The sequence below is a fragment of a genome, unplaced genomic scaffold (assembly GCF_019419815.1).
Source record: "Pyrus x bretschneideri cultivar Hongxiangsu unplaced genomic scaffold, Pyrus_bretschneideri_v1 Contig104, whole genome shotgun sequence".
In the NCBI taxonomy this organism is placed as follows: Eukaryota; Viridiplantae; Streptophyta; class Magnoliopsida; order Rosales; family Rosaceae; genus Pyrus; species Pyrus x bretschneideri.
The window spans coordinates 511,837-535,206 of NW_025999396.1; the positions used below are offsets into that span (position 1 = coordinate 511,837).

Here is a 23,370-nt window from a genome sequence, read left to right on the forward strand (position 1 = left end):
ATCGCACGCGAGGATCTCGAGCTCATGCGCGGGGATAATCATGGTGGATCCAGGCTCTCGCACGTCCCACACGCGCAGAGTGCAGTCGCCGGAGGCGGAGGCGAATACATCGGCGTGGCGGGGTTCCATACGGCGGAGTCGACGCAGTATGCGTGTTCCTTGAAGGTTCGAACCGAGGCAGGACGGTCAACGGTCCATAGCTTGACGGTGTCGTCCCAGGAGGAGGTGAGGAAGGAGTCACGGCGCGTGGGGTTGTAATCAGCGGAGCTGACCTTGCGCGTGTGCTCGTGGAGGGAGTGAAGGTGTCGGAGATGCAGGAGTCTGCGAAGGTGTTGGACCTGAAAGCCCACGGCTCCATCATGCTCCCCACGTCTTCCGACGAAAAGACCTGTTCGTTACCGAATCTGACTCCGGTCACCTGTTGCACCATCTGTCGGAAGTTGCTCGGGTCCGCGGTGATGAAAGTCGTCTGGGAACTCCTCTTGCTCGGGAGCTTGCTCGAAATGGGATTCCGGCTCATGGGTTTTGTACGGAGGGGCTGCGTCGGCAATGGGCTGAGATGGGTTGTTGGATAAATCTTGTGGAATGTGGAAATTGATGGACTTGAGCCGCTGCAGCAGAGAAGGGGATCGAGTGATGATTCAGTGTAAGGATGCTGTGATGAGGTTCTTGCTTTCCTGGGTAGAATGGAACATCAGGCCCACCAATAATCTCAACGGCAACAACACCGGCCCACTGATAAAAGTCAGCTTAAGAGAGAATAGGGAACTGTTGCTTGATGGTTTGGGCTCGATGACGAACCTATTCGTCTGTAGTTTCTTCTGCTGCTGTTGCTGCTCTTTTTGTTTTTTTGTTTTTTTTTTTTTTTGTTTTTTTTTTGTTTTTGTTTTTTTTGTTTTTTTTTTTTTGTTTTTTTGGTTTTTTGTTTTTTTGTTTTTTTGTTTTTTTTTTTTTGTTTTTTTTTTGTTGTTCTGTTTATTATATATATATATATACTTTTTTTTTTTTTTTTTTTTTTAAAAAGAAGAAACTGTAATAATTTTTTTTTAATAATAAAGAAATTGTAATAAAATTGACTTTCTTTAATGAAACATTTATTTATTTATTTTGATGTGACTGTACTTGAAGTTTTGAAGTTTCAAGTTGCCTACGTACTCTTCCAAAGAAGAGATCAAGTCATAACGTAGTTCAAATGAGTGATGGTTTTGATGATGATTTTGCCGTACACAGTTTATGCTCTTGCGGGCCAGGAGCGTCTTGGTGCCGTTTGCATTTTCAGCTCATGCAGGCAAGGAGCGTTTGTTGTCGCCTTTTATGCTCGTGCGGGCAAGGAGCTTTGGTTGTCGCCTTTTAGGCTCGTGCGAACGAGGAGCTTTTTTTGAATTTGTCAAACGATCTTAGAGAAGCATTCCTTGCAATCTTTATAGCAAGGAGTCTTGACTGAGTGATTGAAGAAGTCTTTGGGGAAGAAATCGCGCATCGTGATGGCAACGGACAATCTTTGTGTCATAACTTCATCATCCTCAACACTTTCATGTAGCTTTGAAGGTTGACGGTAGCTGCTTTGCCCCCTTTCCGATTGGTGAACTTGTGGAGGAAACCTATGTTTCTTGTGCATTTTCTTTGGAGGGACATAAGTCCATCCTTCAACTTCACTTGACTTGACTGACATGGTTTTGGAGCATGCCCCCAGCGGTTGAGGTGAAGATTTTGAGTTCAAAGAACCAGAAGTGACGGTGGTATAGTTTGTCTTCACCACATCATTAAGATCTAGCTCGATGATCCCTTTCTGAGCCAACTTCATGATGAGATCTTTTAGCACAAAGCACTTTTCCGTCGGATGACTAATGAAGCGGTGGAATTTGCAGTACCTTGGACTGTCAGTACGGTTCATATCTTCTGGCCGTTTGCATTCAGGTAGGTCGATCACCTTTTTGTCAAGCAAGTCTTTCAACATGGCAACCACGTCAGAGTCGGGGAATGGATAAGTCTTCTCCTCAAGCTCCTTCAAAGTGCGTCTACGTATCTCTTGATCACGAAAAGCTTCGGTTTGAATCGCCTTGCTTCGTGTAGGGATTTTGACTGGAGTTGTGTTGACCGTCATTGCTTCCTTGGTGGGTTTCCACGTAACCTTATCCACCTTTGGCCCCAAAACTTTGTCATTCTTGTAGTCGGCGATCTGTTCTTTCTTCCCATGACGGGTGATGCTTAACTCCATATCATGGGCGCGGGTGGCTAAGTCCTCGAATGTTCGTGGTTTGATGCCTTGAAGGATGTAGTGTAGTCCCCACTGCATGCCTTGAACGCACATCTCAATGGCAGAGGTTTCAGAAAGCCGATCTTTGCAATCCAGACTTAAAGAACGCCATCTATTTATGTAGTCGACGATAGGTTCATCTTTCCACTGTTTCGTGCTGGTCAGCTTTAGCATGCTTACAGTACGACGAGTGCTGTAGAAACGGTTGAGGAATTCCCTTTCTAGCTGGTCCCAACTGTTGATAGACTCAGGTTCGAGGTCAGTGTACCAGTCAAATGATGCGAGAATTACTTGACACTCAAATTAAACCCTCGTTTGACAATTGTAGTAGAATGGATAAGTGAGGGATCGTTCTGGACCGGGGATTAGGAGGGATTGTTAATCTCTTGGAAACTGACTCAAAAACATAAAAACAATATAAAACACTAAACTAGACTCAAAGAATGTGAAACTAAACTCTAAAACACTAAGACAAACCAAAAACTCAAAACATTTTAAAACATAAACTAAACAGATTTTAAGCACTAAGAACAAGAAAGTAAAAGGGGGGTTTTGTTTTGATGAAAATTGTAATAACAAAACAAGTTAATAAACTAGGAAGAATTATAAAACGAAGGGATAGAATGGATGGAATGGCTAGCTAAGGGGTTCATCTCTATACATGTTATACTTGCATACAAAACGATTTCTAATTGCTTTTCAATAAACCATGAATTCTCAACGCTCCGGGTTAATTAGGTCCGCTTAAATTAACCGTCAAGTTTTCCTTAAGTTAATGAATTGGATGATTGCATACGACAATTCAAATCATTCCTCACAAGTTCCCTACATGAATTGCATAATAGAGATACAAGCAAGAATCATTAAGCAACATGAAAACTATAAGCGTTGACGAGGCATTCGTTACTATGATTGCATGAAACTTATGCCAAGAATATGTTTAACGCGATTGTTTATAAGCAACCTCCACTACTTGTGAATATAAGTTCATAACGATTAGGTGAAATTCACTTATATTCTAGCGTCATATTTATGCATGAAAATTAAGCGCGCATTCTTAATAAACATTCATAAATAAGTTATCAATCAAACGGTTAAACAAATTGAATTCACAACTTATGAAACGTAATTAAAAGTACTCAAATCATATTGCAAGCATAAACATATATTTCGAATCACCCCCTAGCTAAAGGGGGATTAGTTCCTCATAACTTTGAAATCAAAGAAACACCTAAACATTCCAACAACTCAAAACTTGAATTGTATGAACGTTTAAACACTCTTCTCTTCCATTCCTTATACGTACAAAACAAAGAGAATTAAAATGAAACTTTGAAATCAAAGAAACACCTAAACATTCCAACAACTCAAACTTGAATTGTATGAACGTTTAGACACTCTTCTCTTCCTCGTTGTTGTAGCACAAGGTTTAAGGATAGGTTGGTTGGGGGGATGGAAGTGTGGAATGGAGTGGAAATGGAGAAGATGGAGAAGGGGAAGTGTTTGTGTATTACAATGGAAAATGAGATGATTTGGTGAATGGAATGAATGGGTATTTATAGGAAGAGAATGGGTGTTAATGGATGTTTGTTTAAGGTATTTGGTGGATGGGAAAAGGTGTGGATGGTAGGAATTATGGTGGATGGATGGTTTAGTGGATGTAATTTAGGGTTTATTTAGGTGAATGTGGATGCATGGTTTAGTGGATGTAAAGGATAATGGGATGGTGTGGAATTAAAAGCTAAAAAAATGGGATAATGAGCATTTAAGTGTGAATGGAATGGTGGGATGCACTAATGGAAATTATGGAATGGAATGGTGGGATGCACTAATTAGGAGGAAGAATTAGGGTGAAGGGCTTAATGCATGGATTTGGGCCAATTAGGGTGAAGGGCTTAATGCATGGATTTGGGCCTAAAATGCCTCCCCTTGCATGGCAAGGGAAAGGACTTGGGCTAAAGCCCATGGCAATGGCTCTAAAATGGGCTAAGGTTAGGGTTTAGGTCATCTAAAAGCCCAAAGCCAAGAATAGAAACTCACGACAATGGAAACCTCCAAGAATAGAAACTTCCAACTTTAGAAACTTTGGTTACCAATTCCGACTTCCTTGCTCTTCACTTTCATTTCTTCATTTCTTAAGCTCCTTTGACCTTCAACCTCGTTCATTCCTCGTGCTCCATTTGCATACACCACATTCCAGCTCAGTTTTGCTCCAAAAGCTCCCAATTGCATCATTTCATGTAATATGTCCTTTAAACCTGAAAACACATGAAAGTAGCTTAAAAGACTACTTTAACGAATAAAACATAACAAAAATGCATAAGAACTAGCTAACTAAGGCGCATAAATATGCTCCTATCATCAAAAGCGTTACTTTTCAGCGAACGCACGAACTGTTTGACGAGGTAGTCTCCCTCTGTCCCAGCATTGTTGCAAGTTTCAATGAAATGGGCGACATGTTGCTTCGGGTTGCCTTTTCCATCGAACTGCATGAATTTTGGGGGCTGATAACCCCTTGGCATCTTCAAAGCATCAATCTTCTTGGAGTAAGGCTTTGAGTACAGTACGGAGTCATGCGAGCTTCCTTCGTACTGTATCTTGATAGTGCTTGCGATCATCTCCTGTAGCTGCTGGATAGAGAGAGATCCCATGGATGTCGTTGCCTAGTCTAGCTTCGGCTTCTCTTCGACTTTCTCCGCTGGTGGCTCCTCTTCTTCGTCGCCTTCTTTCTTTAATAGGCCAACAATTGGGTCAACTTTCACGTCGGGCAGCGCATCTAGTTGGTTGATAAGTGCGACAATCTGCAAGTCCTTCTCTTCCACAGTTCGTGTGAGCTTTGCGATTGCTTCATTCATCTGAGCTAGCTGCTCCTCGATTGAAGTTGCTCCCGTGGTCATGACTTGCATGGTTGTACTGCCGCTCGAATCAGCGTCGGATAGTAGGGACTCTGAGTATTTCCTTGGGCTCTCCCCTTTTGATGCCCTTAGCGAGGCTAGGGTGATCACAGGCTCGTACCTCAGGTGCTCTTGTTCCTTTGACAGAGTTAATGCAGGGACTGAAGCCGCGGCAAAAAGATCTCTTGCCTTACTTCGGGTTATGATGCCCGAAATATCACCACTTGCGACGATGATGTTCTTGTTCTTTGCTTTGATTGCAGGAACAGCTTGATCCTTTCTTGATGCCATTTGCGTTTTTCGATGATTTGAGGATAGAGATGAGAGGTAGAGATAGTCCCACTGGGCGTGCCAAATTTGTAAACACGAATAATTCCTGAAACAAGAGACAAGAATACGTGTACAAAATAATATATTTTGTATTAATGATTTTTAGGGTTACAATCTCTTTGTAATTTGGTCCTCTGATTCTATCTTCGTAGGGTGTAGGTTTGTGGATGAATTGTTGATCCAAAGGGCCGTCGGGGGCTTGATCTGAGGATGAACAGTTGATGAATGGATCTTCAAGGGGCGTTGGGCTTGATCTTGAAGAATGGGTGTATGAGTTTGTTGAGGTTGTTGATCCAAAGGGGGCCGTTGGGGCTTGATCTTAGGATGAATGGATGATGAGCGATGAACACTTTCTTCAAGGGCCGTCGGGGCTTGATCTTGAGTTGGTGGGAGTTCTTCAAGGGCCGTTGGGGCTTGATCTTGAATTGGTTGGAGTTCTTCAAGGGCCGTTGGGGCCTGATCTTGAAGGTTGATGGATGAGCGGATCTTCAAGGGCTTCTGGGCTTAATCTTGAAGGTTGATTAGATGTGTGGATTTGTTGAGGTTGTTGATCCAAAGGGCCGTTGGGGCTTGATCTTAGGATGAACGGATGATGAACGATGAACACTTTCTTCAAGGGCCGTCGGGGCTTGATCTTGAGTTGGTGGAAGTTCTTCAAGGGCCGTTGGGGCTTGATCTTGAGTTGGTGGAAGTTCTTCAAGAGCCGTTGGGGCTTGATCTTGAAGGTTGGATTTGACGAAGAACGAAGAGTGCTTTCTTGATCCTTCGGGATTTGCTTGAGAGCTTTAGAGTTTCAAGGCTTCTTCCTTTCTTCCTTTCTTTCTTTCTTCCTTTCCTTCTTCCTTTCTTTCTTCCTTTCTTTCTTCCTTCCTCCCAAAATGAATGCCTTGGCCTCCTATTTATAGAATTCCAAAACTTGATTTTTGGATTTAAATAATCAGATGAAATAAATCATTTCTGCCAGGTATTGACACGTGTCATATTTGATGACTTTTCCAATTTATTTCGATTTTTCGTTGAATCACACGCTACATGTAAAATTTATGTGACACGTGAACGTTGAAATTTTAATTATTGGTCAACATTCATTTCACCGAAATTTTGATGTCTACAATGCCATCTAACAACCATATCTGATTGTCAATAGGTAACCTTGATGCACCCTAACCGGTCCCGACAAGATTCATGCACATATGATTTGCGTCAATTGTACTGTAAATAATTTCTTAGGGTGTCGCTATTGGTAATCAAAAGTCTTATTATTTGTTCCAAAGGAAAAATATCAAGATTGTCAACTTATTACACAACCCGTTAACATGACAAGAAAGAACACGAAAATAACAGATTTTGGGTCATCCAGTTAACGGATTGGGTCATCCATGAAGATAATAAGTTTAGAATATAACACAAACACGACAAACACGATCCATTTGCTAGGCAATTATAGAACAGTTATTGGGCCGTTTCAACCTTAGTTTTTGGGTTCATCACCAAGATAGGCCCACTCCCGCTGAGAAACGAGAAGTGGAGGAGTCTCTCTCCCGCACCCAAAGCTGCGCGCAGAGCTGCTCCAGTGCCAGTCGTACCAAATTCACAGAGAAGCAGAGAAAATCATTCACCATGGGAAGCAGATTGGGAAGGAGGGTAGTCCACTTCGCAAACCTACCCATCAAGCTTCTGATGCCCAACAACTTCACCAACATCACAGAAATTGCTCTCAAAACCATCCCATCGGCCTCCAAGATCGAAATCAAGCGCGTCATGGAGTCCCTCTACGGATTCCAGGTCGACAAGGTCCGCACCCTCAACATGGAGGGCAAGAAGAAGAAGCGTGGCGGTCTTCTCATCGCAAAACCCGACTACAAGAAGGCCTACGTCACCCTCAAGGCTCCCCTCTCCCTCTCCCAGGACCTCTACCCCATCGGAATCGTCCAGCAGGACCGCAAGCAGCAGACAGCCAACCAGACCAAGTCCGCCGTCGTCGAAGAGGGCGAGACCGAGAAGCATTGGCTTTACGGGAACAAGGAGCGGCGGCAGCAGCCGCCAAGCACTCACAGGGGTAAGAACACCGATAAGGGTTCGGCTGTTTTCGGCGACGGCTCGGCCAAGTTCCCCTGGAGCAGCATGAGGTTCCGCTAGGCAGGTTTGACGAGATTTTAAGGTTTTTATTTGGAGACTTTGAATTTTATGATACTTGAGGGTTTGATAAATTATATGGCCGTGTGGTGGCTGTTATGCTTTCGATTAGTAGAGCATATGGGTGTAATGTTTATGCTTAATCTTGCCTGATGATGCATTGCGCGGTTATGTGCTTTACTTGACCCGGTAGCTGCTTATAAAGTTGGAAATTGTCGAGGACGGAACTTTAATAGGCTTACTATGACATATGATATGAAAGAAATGTCTTTTGTTTCGTTGATAATCGGTGTCAAAACATGACGACTCCCCCTCCGCAAGATTATTTATATCCGTCCATAAATATGTTTCATCATCCCGTGCGTTCCAATTCTGAAAATTTGCAGGCTTCTAGTGGTAGCAAAGGAATAATAGCAAAGCTTCAAACACAGTTTACTCTTTATTTCTTTTAATGTATAATGGATACATTACGTATAGATGTGCAATTACAAACTATCAACCATTCCAAGTGTTTGTGAACAAACCAGTTGAAATGGATGATGCTCTTGAAAGGCGTAACTCTCATATATTGTGGGATGTCTCTGCGTCATGGGCTGATGCAATTTAGGATATTGACGACCTTCGTATGGAGGTGGTTCTGCGCCTAGCTGGGTTGGTTCTTTGTTGGTTGCCTCCAGTTTCATTTTCCTCAACTTTTGTATGGAAAGAGTTCTTGATTTTTCTCCATCCCAAACTCCAACCCGATACATTCTTTTGCTTGTTGCTTATTATCCTTTCATACTCGTGTTGCAGTTCGGAGTAGTCACTCTGCAGCTCTGCCATCTTCATCTTTACATTCTCAAGTTCTGCTTTAAGATTTTTAATCTCTGCATCTGTTGATGAGTGGTTCCCGTGCTGTTCAGAGCTATCGCCGCTTGGTGATTCCTTCTCTTGCATCACTGTCCTCATCTTTACTTGCTCTGAGAACAGCACCTGCACGTGTTTCATAATTGCTTTCTACAGTTAGAGGTGTCTCCATGTGTCATAAATGCAATGTTCATCGAATTCTCAGATAGTTGTCTACGCCTTTGTGAGGATTTTACACCTAGATTATATAAGGGTATTAGATTCTAATCTTTCCTTTTTTATAGGAATGCCTTCGTAAAACCCATTTTTTAGAATTATGGTTTCTGAAAATTTTCTGTTTACTTGAGGGTTTTAGGATTTCTATTCAGTTAATGTAATTTTTTCGTACATTTCAATTGAGTGATTTTAATTTGACATACATCAGTCAATTTAGTCCATACAAGATATAAGTGTCCATTTAGGGTTCTTATTTTGATATTCAGATTGGTTTTATACTTGGATCGTTTTTGCTGCAATATTTTTCTTTTATCGTGCTGTGTAATTCAACTTTCACTAGAGAACTCTTAAATTTGAATTTGAATTTGAAATTTGTTCAGTTACTTTGTTATACAATACTGTGGTTCTAGCATGTTTTGTGTGAGATCGACGTTCTTTCCTTCCAATTGCTAAATTATATATTCCTGAGACTGCTGGAATTCCATCTCATGTTTTCATCACTTAGCTGGATGCCTGTATGTTTGTACTTTGAATTCAATGTGCATAAAAATAGTGCGAAGCAAAATAAATTGGGGCGCTTATTTCAGTCACAGGTTAATTTTTATTTTTTTGGGTATCTTCTTGTCATGCAGTCTCTAGTTAGTTTCATTATCGTGCTGCTTATAAAACCATAAATACCTTAGTCTGTGGTTGGTGGAGGTTATTGGGTTGCATTTCGTTTCCTGTTATTACATGATAAAATTATATATATATATTGGTTTTAATTGGAATGCAAGCATGTAAATCTGTCATGGTAAAAGGTCTAGATTCCTTAAGGATATAAGTGATATCTTAACATTTTAAAACTAAGTTTCAGCATTGGCCAATTCAGTATTCTCATAACTCAAACTTGAAAAATGTTACCTGGACAATGGTTCTCATAGGCAGTCGATCATTTAGTGCAGCGTGCATGCATGCATCGAGCGATAGTTTATCACAGTTCATTATTCTGCATAGCCTTCTCCGGTCATGCTCAGGCAGCGTAGGATGAGTCTGAAAGAAAAAGGGTTAGGTTTTAGTTATGAAAAAGGAAAAACTAGGGAAACAGGTGAGAAGGCAACCTTTAGATAGGTATCAATGGCTCTGTAAAGGCCATCATCACATGTTCGAGCATTTTCTGGCAGTAATTCTGCCAATACATGAAACTTTGTTATGGAGAGGTTTGGGTCTCCTGCAATCTCTGCTAGGTAGTTGTCTAACAGCTTACTAACAGCGATTTTAGCAGTCTTCTGTTGCTGTTCTTGCTGCTCATGCATCAAGAAATATTCCACAATCCGTTGCACAACTTCAATGTCGTGCATCATGCATTCTTCAGGTGAACTGTACTATAATTAACAAGAACATGAAGGTTGGTTACGCCGGAAAGATTATACTGTAAGTATCTCTCCAATTCGTAATAAATAAAGAATGTAGAATACTCACTTAGCCAGTTTCCCTTGATCTGCATTATAGTAACTAGGAATCAGCAGATCGTTCACATTGGCATCTTTCAACATCATCCCTGCTCTTTTTTCAAGCTCTGAAATCAACGCTGGCGACGCAGAGTACAGCATGGCCAGCTTTAACATACGCAATAAGAACTTACATGGAAGAGCCTCGTTTTGAGGAGGTAGGATGCTTACTAGGCTTTCAATAATTGCTTTTTGCTCCTTGCTGTATTCGTAATCCACGTCTTCCTTGCTCCTATTCAATATACTGAACCGCAGCTCATTCTTTCCAAGCCCATATCCTCTTAGTCCTTCAAACTCCACATCCATGCCTGTCAACCATCTTTCTGCATAGTGCATAATACATTTACCTAAAAACTCTGGTCTGGTACTCTTTGCCCTTATTGCTGTTATAGTCCTCATGAAATGATCTATTCGAAAGGTAGCCACTTCGTTAAACCACCAGCCTTCTTGACCATCTGCATCCCGAATTACCTTCTCTCTGGAAGCCTTCCAAGCGATTGTGTCGCAGCAGCGTCTGACAATTTGAAGATTTTCAGCCCATGGAGATAGAGTTTCACAAGATTTGAGCACAGAAACTGTGTCTTTCCATGAAGAAAGGACTACAAGTGTGAGAAAAGATTCGGTCTTAGAAATGAGATTTCCATCTTGAATTTCTTCAGTCATTTCAAGAAATTCCGAGGCGCATCTCAGCGGAGCTATATTGTTAGGGTTTAAGCCCACTGGAAGACCATAACAGAATTTTAAAATGAGTTCAAAGGTTTCTGATCCGCCGGGGAAGTTTTCAAGCTCGAGTTCATAACCGAAGTTTGAATGTGAAGGATGAAATTCCAGTCGACCTATGTAGCCACATTTTGATAGCAAGGGACACTGCAAAAATAAAGAGCATGGACCATGAAATTATTGACTACTCTGTAGATGTGTGTTGGGTATCAAGTTATATCTTGAGCCATGCATGTTTGTATTGCTCTGTGGTTACCTTGTGAACGTTAAAGGCGACGCCTTCAACTTGAATGGTTAGGTCCGTTGGTACATGAGAATCGATGAACCTGCATGAATCCACCAAAGGAAAGGAAAGAGTGAGAGGGAAGATAAACAGTCGAATAGGGAATGGAGGCGAACTAATTGAGAAGTTTAGGCCAGACTTTATCTGTTTATACCAGGAGTGTTGTTTCTTTTCGAAGGCACCAGCTAAAGTGATGTGTTTTGGAGGAACTAGGATGCGCTCAGTGCCCTCGTAGTCGGCCTCTGGAATTTGCGGTGGATTCAGGGACTTGTTCATCTTTTGGCCGGATGTGTAGGGAGTGAAAGATGAGAGATTTGGATGGAATAACATGATATAAGAGAGTGGGGATGTGATGTAAGAGAATGAATGAATGAGAAGTGAGTCTGTGGTTGTGAACAATGTAGCCCTTAAGGGGGTTGGTGGGGTGATGCTCTCTAATAAATTTCTGAATGTTATGTTGTTGAAAGAGATGGAGGGAGAATGTGAGTTTGCCACCTCTGACTGACGGGTGCCATGTAAACATGGAAGCAACCAACAGATGGTTCGGTGAATCAACAGATCTACTAAAGTTACTTGTGCATGCGAGTTCTATTTTGTGGATTATATTTAACCTGTCTACGTCTAGATCAATGCCAACAACTTGGACTGACTTCTTTTTTGTTATTGGTTATGGAGACGAGTTTAGCCGAACGTGGACCATGTTGTATGGGTTATGGAGACGAGTTTGTTTTCTGTTTTTTCGGTATTAGGGGATCACTGTTTTCGGTAGAGAAATGATCTTCGCTCTTATTTTGTCCCTATTCAATGTACCCCTTTTTATTTTGGCATTTGAATTGAATAAATTAAAGGAGAATCAAGGGATACATCATGGAATGAGTGGAGGAGAAAACATGGAAATCATTTTCTACTAATGAAGAAACACTAGCAGCTCATTTTATGTCTCAACGGTGTTTTACTCTTAAACTCTAACCTCTACGTTAGTAGTATGTTACTGTTGATCCTAAAATTACTAAGCCTACGGGGTGCGCAGACTGAAAGCTAATGAGCTAAATATGTCATTTGGTGAAATGCGGACTTGACAACTCGACGACTGAGCTCGGACGATGAGTAGAATGAATGTGGTGGTGGTGTTAAATGTGTTGCCCACTTATGTATTTGAGCAAATTTTGGCTGAGGAAGGAACTCATCTTGGCCTCTCGGTTTTAGAGCCTAAAGACAAGGCTATTAGTCATTGCGAAGTTCAGGATCATCTACATTGGGTTTGACTGCTTTATATTCATGAAAATATAAGTGCACCAAGTCGGAATTAAACTATAAGAACATAAATACTCAAAAGATATAAGTGTCTTGACTGTGAATGTGGTTCGACCGTTGGAATGCGAACTATGAAGTGTACTTGAGAATATCAAATCATAAAAAAGGGCTTGACTTTCAATGTGCTGAACACTAGGTAACCTGGTAATACCTCTTCAAACAAGGACTCAAAGACTCTTTGTTGACAGAGACTTGGATAGATAGTCGAACAAGCTCGAAGCAGTGCTGTTATTTCAAACTGAAGGTGCTCCTCGATCGCCTGATTGTGTGGCTCTAGTGCTGTTAATCCAAATTGAAGATGTCGCTAGTTGCCAACACAATGCTGTTACTCCAAACTAAAGGCATGTTGACGAAGTTAGGAAGGTTCGTATTTTCTCAAAGGTTTTAAAGGGTTTCGCGTAGAGCGAGAATTTGCGCAGGGCAGTTTTGTGTGTAGAGTTAAAGGTCCCTTGAATATTGCAGAGCCACTTCTATTTATAGAGGTGATTTTTGTGCTGATCACTTTATGCCGAAGTAAAGTCCTACCTAGACTATACCTCCTTAACATTCTTAGACCCAAACTCTTATCAGATAAACTTGATCTCCGTGTAGAGCTCGGCCACTCCTACTGTAACTAGGACTTTGAATCCAGTCCCTTTTTCGTATTCAATTCACTCTTATACTTGATCAACCATGAACCTTGATTCTTGGAATATTACGAATCATATCAACATTCATCCTGATCCTTAAAACAATTTCACTCATACTCGGACTCAACTGAATCATTTCAACATGACTTCCCCAGAGTCTTTCACCTATTAGGATTTAGCCATCCTACCTTGGGCTTGACTTATTCCAAGTTTAAAAACATGGGTCGAAGATCTCTACTCTAAGTTGAGCCTACGAACATCTTTGGCCTAAACCTAATATTTTGGGTCCATACATTGCCCCTCGTCTTTGAAACCTTCGGCCAAAGACACCTAACCAGAAGGTTTTGAAGAAGTGAAAACTACTCAACCACCAACTTCACCAGTATTTAATGCACTTGATTCCTGTATCCATGTCACTACCTTCGATTGCCACAAAATAACCACGTGTCGAATTCTTGTGGCATGTATCTGTCTTCTGTTATTCCACGCGCCATCGGCTTCAGGCACTTAAATCGTCAAGACGTCCATCATTGATGGGCGTGCCTTGGAAATTGGAGCACATCATCATCATGCGAACTAGGGGTGAAGTAATCGCCAAAAAATCTAAAATCATGATGATTAGGGGATTTCTTCCCGATATTCTTTTGATTTTTTGAAAAATTAAACTCTAGGTTTTCCCCCTTTTTGTCTATAAAAAGCCCAAAGCTTTCTCATTCCTGGCTTACACTCTTAAAACTCCCAGAAGCTCTGCCATTTTGAATTCAAGCTTCAAGTTTCTAGAAAAACCAGAAACCTTTCTTCTTCTCTCTAAACTCTCTGAAAGCTTTCTCCTCATCGCCGTTGTACTCGCCTCCGCAGTTTGGCTAGTAAGCATCACACTCGCCGTTGTCCATGCCCAGAAACGGAGCCAGAAATTTCTTCTAATGGGGCCAACCGAAAACAACTAAGAAAACCTTATTGTAGTATGGTTATACGCAATATGATATTAAGGATGATTTCAAATATTGATGTATCACACTTTCAATGTTACAAAAATTTCAATATAGTAGTGGAAAGTAGTAAAGTGATGAGAAAAATATAAGTACATGGAAATACTTTGTCAACTTGTACAGTTTCAACTTACAAAAATTTCCATATAGAACTTACATTCTCCCACTAGAGCAAATACTTTGTCAACTTGTATAGTTTATATTTAATATGGAATGAATCTGAATTGGCCATGAGATTAGTATTTGACATTTCCTCGATTTACCAGTCTCTGTCATTAACAAGTATTCATGAGAATTATCGGGCAACACACTTAACCTTTCAAAGAGTATCATCCCCATAATCACTTACAATGAAATTAACCAACACATGAGACTCCAACAAGATATAAAAACAATGTAAGACATGGTTGGATATGTATTTGTAATATGTCAAACATCTGGTCCCCTTAAGGATTGAAAACAATCCCAATGCTTTTGAACGAAGCCCTTAGGTTGTTTTTCCTTCATAATATTTCAAGATCATTAATCATCATGCATAAAAACATTCATGCATTATCATATCTATATGTTGTATACTTTTTGGGAACTTTAACAACGTTACATCATTTTCTTTATTAGCTAAGAAGCCTTTATTACTAATACTTAAATATAACTTCCAAAACATGAATTGCAACTAAAGAAAACTAACATTTAAAATAAACCTGATATGCAGCTCCCACTATATGCATCATTGGTAGGAAGTCTGATGTATGAGCAGGTTTGTACAAGACCAGACCTTGCATTTAGAACAAGTGTTTTGGGAAGATTTTAGTTCGACACTGGAGAAGCACATTGGAATGTCGGGAAGAGGGTTTTAAGATATTTATAGAAGACAAAGTCACATATGTTAGTTTACAGGAAGACTGATCATTTGGTGCTTGAAAGGTATAATGATTCAGATTTTGCAAGGTGTTCGAATGACTTAAAATCAACCTCTAGATATGTTTTTATGATGGCTACAGGAGTGGTTTCATGGAGGAGTGTCAAGCAGGACACAATGGCATCCTCCACGATGGTTGCTGAATACCTTTCCTGTTGTGAAGCTGTAAATCAAGCAGTTTGGTTAAAGAATTTCATCACTGGCCTTCATGTAGTGGACTCAATTTCAAGACCTACGTAGCTTTATTGTGACAACAACACTACAATCTTTTTCATAAAGAATAACAAAATGTCCAATGCAACAAGAAACTTGGATATTAAATTTCTGGTTGCTCGTGAAAAGGTGATGGAAAGGTTTGGTGAAAATTGATTATTTGGAGACAAGTTTGATGATTGCAGACCCATTGAACAAGGTTGTCTCTGCTGTGATGTTTAAGAAACATGTGAAGAAGATGAGAGTATTGGCTGCTTTTGATATCGAAGAATAGTGGGAGTGGAGGTGAATGCTTTAATATTTTGTTCTCTGATTGTAGTATTTTGGTTTTTCATATTACGTGCATAAAGACTTTGTAGTTCAATTATCTTAGCTAATAAAGTATTGCGCTGCTTAGTTGCAAAGGTTTTCCCATAAAAGTGCAGTTTTTGGCTATGATGTAGTACATTAAATTGTTATGAAAGAAAGCAACTTAAAGGCTTCAATTCGAAGCAATAAAGAAGGACTAGTATACTAGTCTTAAAGAGGACCTTAATGGAAGATGTACTGCAGTAACATTAAATTTTATATATCTTTCATTATTTTCATATCTTGTTGGAGTTTCTTATGATTGCTAATTTCATGATTGTAATCCTGGGGATAATATTTATGTATTAAAATATGATTCCCTTTAGTTCTTCATGGATATTATCTTTTGATTGAAACTTGTAATCGTGGATTTTGTTAATACTAAACTCATGGCCTTTCAAGTATGTTCTCATATCAGTAAGCATTTGTATTAAACAAGTGTTGGCTCTAGTGGGAGAATGTAAGTCTAATAAGAGTTGCACACTTGTTTAGCACATGCAAGAGGGATTGAGATCATAAAAGTTTGTGTATGACAATACTTGTTGGTTATTAAGGAATGTATAAAGACTGAAATATAACCTAAAGAAGTCTCAGTGCAATTGGTGTTAACCATTTTGATGTGGATGCTTTGGATATTAGTGATAAGGCTTATCAAACTGATGACTTTGTGATGTGAGAATTATACGCACACAAATTAAACCCTCTTTTTATCAATTGTAGTATAAGTATAAGTAGGGATCGTTCTTAACCGGGGATTATGAGGGATTGCAAAATCACTTGGAAACTGACTCAAAAACGTAAAATAAAGTTTAAAACACTAAACTAGATTCAAAGAATGCAAAACTAAACATTTAAAACACTAAAACAAACCAAAGGACTCAAAACAGCTCCAAAACACTCAAAACTGCCTTAAAAACACAATCTGGGCAGTTTTGAGCACTTTGGTGAATTTGGACGAATGTGTGTAATAAATTGAATCAAAACACTTATAAACACAAACTAAGATACTTTCTAACTAAATTGGACACTAAAGTAAAGGGGGATGGAGGTTTTGACGAAATTAAACTAAATGCACAGATTGTAATAAAGGGCAGATTCTAAATATGAATTTGATGGAATTGAATGGATAGGAAGCTAGCTAAGGGGTTCATCTCCACACATGTTATACTTTGAACACAAAACGATTTCTAATTGCTTTTCAATAAACCATGAATTCTCAACGCCCCAGATTAACCGTGAATTGCACTAATTAACCCTCAGATTTTCCTAACGTTATTGAATTGGATGATTGCATACGATAACCCAAAACATTCCCCACAAGTCCCCTACATGATTGCATAATAGAGATGCAAGCAAGAATCATTAAGTTCTATGAAAACCATAAGCATTGACGAAGCACTTGTTACTATGATTGCATGAAACTTATGCCAAGAATTTACTTAACGCGATTGAGATCATCAACCTTTACTACTTGTGAATATAATTCCATAACGATTAGGTGAAATTTCCTTATATCCTAGCATCCAATTTATGCATGATAATTAAGCGTGCACTCTCAACCAACACACACAAATCAATGTAATTCACATAGATAGGTAAATTGAATTCACAACTTATGAAACGCAATTGGAAGTAATCAAATCATATTGCAAGCATAAACATGTATTTCGAATTCCCCCCTAGCCAAGGGGGGATTTAGTTCCTCATACGCACAAAACAAAGATAAGTAATTTTAACCATTAAAATCAAGGAGAGGAAAGCACCTAAAAATTCCAACAACTCAAACTTGAATTGTATGAACGTTTAAGCACTCTTCTCCTCCTCTTTGTTGCAGCACAAGGTCTAAGCACGGGTTTGATGGCTGGAATGTGTATGAATGCACGGGTTTGGTTTGTGTGTTGGAGATTATGGAAGAATTTCTGTGATGAATGGAGGTGTGGAATGGAATGGATGGTTTTGCACGGCTTTGAAGTGATTGTGGATGCTGGGATGGTAGGGGGAATGCATGGCTTTTGGGCAGATTGTGTGAAGTGTGTATGAATGAATGGTTCTTTTGTGGCTGCAATGGATGTTTATTTATAGCTGGATGAATGATTAAAGAGGAAATATGACAGCTAGGTTGGTTGGTGGCTGCCATCATGAAGAGTGCATGGATGTGGCTGAATGGGTTAAAGAGGGAATGATGATGGGAGAGCATGTGGGTGACAGCTAGGTTGGTTGGTGGCTGCAATGGAGGTGTGGAATGATGATGGGAGAGCATGTGAGTGAATTATGAAGAGTGAATGCATGTAGGGTGCGGCTATGGTGGGAAATATTGGGCAGAAAATATCCTAAGGCTTTATTACTTAGTTTAGGAAAGGATGTAACTCCAAATCCTCCTTTAGGTCTTCAATTTCGTCCATTCCTTTTGCTCCAAGCATATGCTATCCATTCCAAGCCCAATTTTGCTCCAAAATGCATCCTTTTGCATACTTTGCCCTTAAATCCTGAAAATACATAAAACTAGCTTAAAAGACTACTTTACTAAGGAAAAACACTTTAAATGCACAAGACAAGCTAAACTAAGGTGCATAAATATGCTCCTATCACCTTGATAATGATTACATGATGGGAAGTATCCTTATCAAAGACCACTGTTTACATTAGAAGTAAAGTGTCCCTATTCTTGCACAACATGGGAAAACAGAAACATCAAGCCCCATTAATTGATAGTGCATACAGATAGTGTTGAGAGGAGAAGAACCTTTATTTTCTACTAAAATGTCTTCGCAAGGTTAGTGGTTAATTCGATATGTTGCGTACTTTTGTTTCCGCTATATATAATCTAACAACATTTGCATCCAATGGGTCGTTGGCTAGGCAAAGGGACCATAGTCTGGTGTGATTATCTTCAAGAGCTTGAATCTCAGAATTCATGGATGCAATCCATTTGGGGTTATGACGGGCCTACTTATAAGAAGTTGGTTTAACTAGGTGAGATATGTTGTGTACAAATAATTGGTGAGCATAGATAAACAAGAGTAGGAGATGTACCGTTGAAATGGATATCGCATACCAGACATGGAGGAAGGGATGACAATGGGCATAAGAAAAGCAACATGATGAGTCTGTTAGTCACTGAAACGAGCAGGTGGATTTGTAATTCAGTCAGATCAATGAAGTAGAGGAAGAACGAGCTGGGGTGGAGGAGCGAGTTCTGGTGGTGGTAACGAGGTGTCTGGTGTGGGAGGTGAGAGGTTCTCTGTGTTGTGTGTGTGAGAGTTTGAACTTGTAAGGTTTGTAGATGGAGGAATGGGAAGATGATAATAACGAAGTGTCTGTATTAGAGTTTGAATTTATGGGTGTGTAGGTGGGCCTAGATTTGATGGTGTAGGTGTTTGGGCTGAGACTAAAGGAGAATTTATGTCATCATGAGGAATGGGTAATACTGGGGAATTTAGTTGATTTTCTGGTGGTGAGGTAGCAAGCGAAAAACTGTGCTCGTGACAAACGTCATCACGAGATGTGAAGATTTGCTTGCTATCAAGGTCATAGACTCGATAGCCCTTTTGGCCAAGGCGATATCCCATAAAAAAACAGTGACGTGCATGTGCGTCAAACTTGTGCAAGGGAGTAAGATTGGTGGCATAGCATAAACACCCAAAAACCCAGAGATGAGAATATTGAGGTGATGTGCCGTGCAAGGGTTCATAGGGAGATTTATGTGAAAGTAAGGGTGTAGGAAGACGATTTATTAGATAACAAGCGGCTTGGATACTTTCCCCCCAAAACTTTAAAGGTAAATTGGCTTGAAAATGTAATGCACGACTAACATTCAAAAGATGCCGATGTTTGCGCTCAACCACCCTGTTTTGTTAAGGAGTGTGAGCACAAGTATGTTGGAAAATGGTGCCATAAGCATCTAAAAACGAATGCATCGATACAAATTCACCCCCATTGTCGGCACTAGAAGTTTAATTTCACGATTAAATTGTGTTTTGACCCAAGAAAAAAATGATTTCAACAAGGCTTGTCTATTGGATTTAAAATGCATGAGAACCCATGTGAAGCGAGTAAAATCATCTACAATAGTTAGGAAATAACGTGCTCCAGAGTGTGTATGAATTTTGTGTGGTCCTCAAATATCACAATGAATCAAATCAAAAGGTGCCATCGATTTTATTGAACTTGAAACAAAAGATAAGGGAGTTTGCTTTGCTAAAGGACAAACATCACAAACATGCTTAGAATCAAATATGATTTCTGGGATGGCCTAGGATAAAAAGTGAAGAGGGGATGATGATGATGGGTGTCCAAGACGTTGGTGCCAAAGTCCCTAGGTGCGGTTAACATGATTAGCTAGGTGAGGTTTTGGGCTTGGTGTGAGGTAGTAGAGCCCATTAAAATGCTTGCTCAGGCCAATCGTCCTCTTCGCATCCATGTCCTGCACAACACAAAAATTCGGATAAAATATCACGATACATCTCAACGCTCGAGTTAATTTACTCACATGCAACAAGTTCACACAAAATTTTGGCACCTGCAAAACTCTATCAAGAGATATCTCTGGTGACAATTTAATAGACCCAATGCTTTCAATTGTAGCTTGTCCTCCATTTGGTAAACCAACAAAATCATGTTGTGTTTTAGTTTTATTATGACTAGGTGATAGATGAGAAATGCGATCCGTTGCCCCGCTATCCACAATCCAATATAATGTTGAATGCGGATCATGTTGTGCAATATTGTAGGTGGGTGTATATATACATGTTGCATGTGCGAATGATTGATCTTTACCATTTTTATTGAAAAGTAGAGCCATGAGTTGATTGTACTTCTCAGTTGTGAACGTTGGGTTGTTAGAGGTCGATGCCTTGGTTGTATCAATGTTAGTGGCTTATGATTGAGGTGCTTCAACATTGTGGGATGCTGGATTTGTATGTTTATTTCTGGGCTGCACATTATTCCCATGCCATTTGTGACCTTCAGGAAATCCAATAAGGAAAAAGCAACGTTCTACTGGATATCCTCCTTCACATTAGCTGCATTTGAATGTCTTGCTTGAATTGGAGCTGCTAGCACCAGAGCCTGTTTTTGGCGTTGTCAAACAACTTATTTACATTGCTTAGGCAGCAGGTTCACGACAATGTGCCACATCTATTTGGCGTTCATGTTGTAGAACCAACCCATGGACTCGTCGTGTATCTGAAAATGGACTCATCATCAAGATAGAGCCTCGTATGGTTGAGTAACTCTCGTTCAACCCCATTAAAAACTGCATGACCTTCTCTTTTTCCTCCATTTCTGCACATATCTTAGATCCCTCGCATTCACAAGCAATTGGCTTATGGTACATCCCAAAAGGCCTTCAACTTTGTGTAATAATCTGAAACAGATAGTTGTCCTTGTCGAATTTGATAAATCCTTGGATGGTTTCCTTGCTAAAATCGATCCTCAAAATCCTTCCATGCTACTAATGCAAATTTGTAGTAGAGTATACTGCGAGTTATATTGCCTTGCACGAACTACCAAATCCATGACAAGACCATGTCGTTGCATCTCTACCAAATTCAATACTTGGCATCAGTGATTGCAGGGCTCTTGATTGATCCATCAATAAACCCAAGTTTATTCTTGGCACTGAGAACGACTCCACTGTCCATAGTTGTGTCTGTCAAGAAGCTGTGAGACTAAAACAAAACTTGGTGAATCTGAGTGGTGTAAGATGAGAGGATCGGATGCATGTGGCATCGCCTCTGTTGGTTTTTCATCACTTATGTTAGCTGTGTTTAATGGAAAGAATTCGGGTTGTGTTTGTAGCGGAAGTGGAATGGGCATCTAAAGTCACCAAGATCGGTGCTTTGATGCCATATCAAATTGTTATGTGAATGTATTTTGTATTGCATAACTGAAGCTGTACAGAGGTATGAATTTATACAAGAATTGAGATGCTATTCTAGGTAAACTGGAACTAATTCTATGCCATTACAATCTTCTCCTACAATCACTCCAAGATGGTTATTGTATCCTACAATCACTCCAAATCATATCAGATAATTGACTATTTTATTTTCTTTAACACATTCTGATTGTTTTTCTACATTACCCCATTTCACTATCTTCCTCAAATATAAAATTGTCAGTTCTTGTGTTTGCATAATCATCCATCTCTAACTCCATCAACAACTTGGTAGATTAGTCCTACAAATCACACTCCTTACCATGTTCCTTAGAGGTCTTTTTCTTCTCTCAGCCACTTCGTTTGGCTTGGGATTTCGAAGTGTAGGGTATTGAGCTATTTCGAAGTGTAGGGTATTGAGCTACCATTCCATTTTCTTGTAGAAAAAATGGCAAAAGGACTAAGGTGTCTACCAGTTTGTGTGTATCTACCATGGTATTCACTATTCACCTCCCTTATCAACCTAACCACTTTAATGTTCTTTTCCAATTGTTTTTCAACCTCACTTTTGTAAATCTTAAAAGTTTCAAGTGCATTTGATTTTTCTGAAATTAGGTTACGAAATATTTATGTTCCTCTGTAGTTTGCATGGGAAAAAGACCACAAAAGTACGTGTGGACGATTTATGAAGTTTCTTTGCTTCTTGTTGAGACTTTGTTTCTACTACTTGTCATTTTTCCTTTAGCATAATCCACACAGAACTCAAAACCATTAAAAATTTAATGGAGGCAAAATATTATTTTTGACAAGTAACTCTATCCTTTGTTTTGAAATATGACGGCCTCCTTTGCTTTAAGTTTGATGATTGTTGAGTCTTAGTATGTTCATTTTGAATGTTAAAAATAATTTCGACTTTGTTGAGTTTTGATATGAAACATGCCATCATAAAAATAAAATAAAAATTAGTACCAACTTGAGAAGATGTGTAAAATATGTTGAAGCCAATATTATTTATAGTAAAATAAAAACTCAACAAAACTAACTTTGAAACGGAATTAGCTTCCTTCTCATGGAAGGCACATACACAATGTTTTCTAATTCTAAATAAAAATCCATCTTTAGCCTAACACTTCCTAAAGCTTTGACTTAAACTCTTCTTCCATTGCCAACTGAAACTTTGACTTCATCCTTATTTGGTGTTCTCCTTGTTATGAAGTTCTGCAATGAATTCGTAACATGAATAGAAAAGCTAGAGTCAAGCCACCATTCAGTGCTAGGTATATCAATTAAATTAGAATCAAAACAAGCAAAAATGTTTTTACCTTTCTTCATGTGGCAAGCCAAGCCTTATACAAAAATGAGGTTTGAGAATCGATGGCTTGTTAGGTTTGGTGTTTCTTTTAGGAGAGGGAACCCTTTTGGTAGAATTCTTTCTAGTAGCATCGGTGGTTTAGGGTATATGTGCCTTGGTGGTACTTTGCACATAGTTCAAAGACTCAATCTTCTCCTTTTCAGGCTTTTTCATCCTTTCCTCTTCACTCACACATATTGAAATTAACTCATTCACATCCCACTTTTCACGCAATGCATTGTAGGACAATTTGAGATGTGTATAACTCTCAGGCAGAGAATTCAATGTCACATGTACCAAGAAAGTTTGAGAGATTAGTACGATCTCAAGAACTTGCTTCCATTTCTTGTAGTTGACACCAGTGAGTGGTTCAACTGTATTAAGGTGCATGGAGCTTGGATTCATAACTGTCAAAGGATATTAATCTTTAAATCCCAAGACTAAAAATCACCTTTTCAACATCTTAGGATTGATGAACATGTGAAGACTTTCTTTAATCATATCACCTTTATAACCAACATTCGAAATTTTGTAATCAAAATTATAAACCTTTGTGG

General features: G+C 39.5%; 2 protein-coding genes across 3 annotated transcripts; one reads left to right on the top strand and one right to left on the bottom strand.

Annotated features, from left to right (window-relative positions):
- Positions 1 to 6,991: 6,991 nt before the first annotated feature.
- Positions 6,992 to 7,903, top strand: LOC103934499. The gene has a single exon (XM_009344246.3). The coding sequence runs from the start codon at positions 7,102 to 7,104 to the stop codon at positions 7,618 to 7,620; it is 519 nt and encodes a 172-aa protein (XP_009342521.2). The 5' UTR covers positions 6,992 to 7,101; the 3' UTR covers positions 7,621 to 7,903.
- Positions 7,904 to 8,025: 122 nt separating this feature from the next.
- LOC103934494 (BTB/POZ domain-containing protein DOT3-like) lies at positions 8,026 to 11,906 on the bottom strand. 2 transcript variants are annotated; one of them, XM_048571112.1, is made up of 6 exons: positions 11,312 to 11,906; positions 11,146 to 11,215; positions 10,141 to 11,036; positions 9,780 to 10,038; positions 9,583 to 9,711; positions 8,026 to 8,589 (listed from the first exon to the last, which is right to left on the bottom strand). In XM_048571112.1, the coding sequence occupies exons 1-6, from the start codon at positions 11,500 to 11,502 to the stop codon at positions 8,221 to 8,223; spliced, it is 1,914 nt and encodes a 637-aa protein (XP_048427069.1). In that variant the 5' UTR covers positions 11,503 to 11,906; the 3' UTR covers positions 8,026 to 8,220. The 2 variants fall into 2 exon arrangements, with proteins under 2 accessions (XP_048427069.1, XP_009342516.1); XM_009344241.3 differs by having other exon boundaries at positions 11,327 to 11,904.
- Positions 11,907 to 23,370: the final 11,464 nt, after the last annotated feature.

Excerpts from the sequence above, each read along its gene's own strand:
- LOC103934499 (XM_009344246.3), top strand. The coding sequence starts at position 7,102 with ATGGGAAGCAGATTGGGAAGGAGGGTAGTCCACTTCGCAAACCTACCC.
- LOC103934494 (XM_048571112.1), bottom strand. The coding sequence starts at position 11,502 with ATGTTATTCCATCCAAATCTCTCATCTTTCACTCCCTACACATCCGGC. Across the intron at positions 11,216-11,311 it reads TCCTGGTATAAACAGATAAA|GTTCATCGATTCTCATGTAC; the intron begins GTCTGGCCTAAA and ends GGATTCATGCAG. Across the intron at positions 8,590-9,582 it reads CTATGAGAACCATTGTCCAG|GTGCTGTTCTCAGAGCAAGT; the intron begins GTAACATTTTTC and ends AAACACGTGCAG.